This window comes from Monoraphidium neglectum, assembly GCF_000611645.1.
Source record: "Monoraphidium neglectum strain SAG 48.87 unplaced genomic scaffold scaffold04027, whole genome shotgun sequence".
Lineage (NCBI taxonomy): Eukaryota > Viridiplantae > Chlorophyta > Chlorophyceae > Sphaeropleales > Selenastraceae > Monoraphidium > Monoraphidium neglectum.
Genome location: NW_014009602.1, coordinates 2,044 through 5,542, shown reverse-complemented (window position 1 = coordinate 5,542; position 3,499 = coordinate 2,044). Strand labels below are relative to the sequence as shown.

General features: G+C 63.8%; 1 protein-coding gene across 1 annotated transcript; it reads left to right on the top strand.

The window, feature by feature from the left end:
• Positions 1-2,697: 2,697 nt before the first annotated feature.
• On the top strand, positions 2,698-3,006 carry MNEG_13754 (hypothetical protein; the record flags this gene model as incomplete). Its single annotated transcript, XM_014037775.1, has 1 exon — positions 2,698-3,006. The coding sequence occupies one exon, from the start codon at positions 2,698-2,700 to the stop codon at positions 3,004-3,006; it is 309 nt and encodes a 102-aa protein (XP_013893229.1).
• Positions 3,007-3,499: the final 493 nt, after the last annotated feature.

Here is a 3,499-nt window from a genome sequence, read left to right as displayed (position 1 = left end):
GGGGAGCTCTGCCCAGCGCACGCACGCCCGCATGGCCGGCGCGGGTTCGCGGTCGCGTGCGCGTGCGGGCAGCGCGAGTGCGGTGAACAGAAGCGAGCATGGGCACGCCTTCTCATCGGCAAAGCCGTAGCATGTGACGGTCATGGACACCGCCAGGACGAGGCCGGGCACGTTCGATGCCAGCACGTACGCGTCCCGGATCAGAAACGAATACACCAGCCACCCGACGCAGTTTGCCCACATTGCGACGAGCGGCAGGGGGTTGAGCGCCTGCCCAGGGGGTTGGGAGGGGCGTCGGACGTTGCGGGGGTGGGTGGGTCCGGCGCGGTGGTGGTGGGTGCGGGGCGCCGGCGGCGGTTGGCGGCCGTGCGCTGAGTGGGCGCTGTGGGACGGCGCCGCGGCGGCCGGCGCGGGCGGGCGGATCCACCAGGGCTGGCTGAGGGCCAGGCGGGGCGCGCGGCGTGCAGGGCCCCCATCGGTGGGGGGGGGATGGGGGTTGCTGGGGGAGGCGCGGCCTCTCACCCCGAGCGCCTTGGAGCGCCGCACTTGCAGCACAGCCTTGAGGGGCGCGAGGAACATCGCCCACGCCACCCCCACGCCCAGAGCCGGGACGACGTGCTTGAGGAGGATGCTGTCAGTCGCCATATTATGATTTACTCGATTTTCAAACTATCCAAAAGAGCAGCCTGTTCGGGGCTGCTTTCCCGTGAATGCGGTCTTGGCCGACTGCTGTCGCGATGGGTGTCACTACAGCGCAGGCGCCGCCTTCCTGCGCGCACGGGCAACAGAAGGGTTTGAGCCTCTTCTGGCTAGGCTGGGGCCAGGCGGCGGCGCGGGTTATCCATCTGAGCTTGCAGCTGCGGCGATGAGAAAAGGGCCCATGGCGGCCCCTTGTTTTGTGGACGCAGCAGGCCATGCACAAGGCGGCGAACAAGAGGATTGCGCTTGCGCGGCTTTGGCCCAAAATGCGCGTCCCATCTAGGGCGGCGAATCAGCACTGCTTGCGATCAGATGTTGGCCAGTAAGCGAGTTCTGGCCGCTTCTCGCTTACCAGGCGGGCAGGGCAGCTTTTGGGCGCCGCCAGCGGCTGCGGGGGCGTGTTGTTGAGCAGTGGTGGGCCGTGCTTCAGCAGGGAGTGCTGCGCCTTTAACAGCACAATGGCAGAGAGTGCTGATTAGCCATGCAATGGCTGGCCCGCTGCGTTGAACTGCTGTCACGGGCAGCGTTTGGACCACCCTGCTGTTGCACAGGGCTCGAGCGGCGCCTTGCGCCCCACCTCAACGACCTGGTGCGCAGGAGCTAGTGATGCCTTTTACACTTGTGCTACACGTCACAAGTAGCGGCACGTGCTTGAGCGAAACGAGGGCTGCTTACGGACGCGGCCAGGCTGTGAAAACACGTTCGATCAAAAGCTCAGTGCCCATAGTGGATTTGCGGCCTCAGTACCTTTATCTAGCAACATGCGGTTGCGGTATCCGCCGCAGCTCACTGCTCACTGCGCGCCAGCCAAGTCACTAGCGCGGTGACGCTGCGAGCTCCATGTCAGCTCATCAGCAGCAGTGATTACGAGGAAAAAGCCAGGCTGCCCATGACTGAATGTGCAATATTGCAAGCCGTTCTGCACAGCAGCTGGCCCGCTTCACCACTGTTGTGCCACTGGCGGGACAGCGTGGCTCTATCTGCCGTACCGTACTGTACTGCTGTACTGTGTGCCCAGATGACTAAACGCCGACCACCAGCCGAGTCTGCGGCGCAACGACTGTGTTGGCTGACCACAATGACACTGGCAATCAGCCCATCGCCTGCACCCATTGCCTCATGTCTGAGCATCTCTACAGCCTGGCTCGCTGGGAGGCGTGACAACGTACCACTTCTGAGTGCAGCAGGCCGGCCGCGTTTGGCACGCAATGGATATGAATACCTAGGCCGAACAGTACTCCTGCAAGTTCTGCTGCTGCTGTGCACGACACTGGGGTGCGGCAGGGCAGAACGGTGTCCAGGGCGACGAGCTCCACAAAACAGAGCGGCTGCTCCTGGCGGTCTGGGCAGCAGCCGGCTGTTCACCAAAGTCTATGCTGCACGTGCACGTTGGCGACGGCACCGTGGATTCGAACTTTACCTTGTGTTTCTGTCCAACAGTGTTGCTGGCAAGGACATCACTGGGGTTGAGTTGTGGCGGGACTCTGCACTGCTCCAGCATCCACTGCGTCCGCATGGCACATGCGCTGTGATCTCGATGCTATGCAAACCCATGCTGCTGCCAATGCGTAGGTGTGAGCATGCAGTTTGTTCCTTCATCAAATATGCGATTGGCGGCGCTTGCTTGCAGGTCGCATCGTGGTGGCGCTGTGCTGGCGTTGAACGAGGAAAAAGCGCCGCATTGCCAGGTGGCCAGGTGTCTCGACCAATTGTGACAGCCCGGCCATTTATTTCTGACCCACAACGCCGCTTGTATTTCATACTTGCTGTACATCATGCCTGCGTAGACAATTGCTGCGATCTGTGAAGTGTGATCAGCGGGTGAGCAGGCAACCTAGTACCTATAATAACCCTCGCTAGCCAAAAACGCGCAGTGACCAATCAGCATCTGCCGCAGCACAAGGGGCGTCAACGAGCGGCAGCGGCTGCGACAACAGCGTCGGCGCTCGACAAGCGTCGCCTGCACACGACGCGGCCGGCAGGCCCGCCAGCGGCGCGATGGCGCGCAACGGCCGCGTCGACCCGCCCGCTTCACAGGCAGACGGCACCACGGGCAGCGGCCTGATCCGATTCCCCTCGTCCGCCGCCGGCCCCGGGCCTGCCAGCAGCGGCGAGAACGACGACCCGTTGTTGTACGGCTACTCAGACCCGCCGTCGCCCATAGCCGAGGAGCTGCCGCATGACCTGGATGGCGGCGGCGGCGGCACTGCAGGGCTCGCGCGGCGCGCGGCGGCGGCGTGGCGGCGGCTGGTGCACGGCCCGCAGCGCCCGCCGCGGTTCCGCAGCGGCTACCTGACTCTCATGTAGGGCCTCCCGCTGCGCATGGATGGCCGCGCCATGCGAACACAGCCCCTGCGAGCTCTGCAGGCCGGCATGCAGCTTCCCACGCACCCAAACACGCACATGAAACGCTTCACCCACTCGCCACCGCCCGCCACCACCCGCCTGCTCGCCCGCCTAGCCCTCTGTCAGACGCGCGGCTGCAGCCGCGGCGCACGCGCATGGTGGTTGGTCTGGCGGTGAGCGCTGCCGGCGATCGCATGGGGGAGGGCGGGGACGAGGGGCATCAAGAGGTCGAGCTGCTGCGGCTGCCTGGACGCACCCCTTTTTGATCCTGCCATGGCAGCACAACCTGCGCAGGACTTTGGGATCGTGTGTGTGTGTGTGTGTGTGTGTGTGGACTTTGTGATCGTGTGTGTGTGTGTGTGTGTGTGTGTGTGATTGTGTGTGTGTGTGTGTGAGAGAGAGAGAGAAAGAGAGAGAGAGAGAGAAAGAGAGAGAGAGAGAGAGAGAGAGAGAG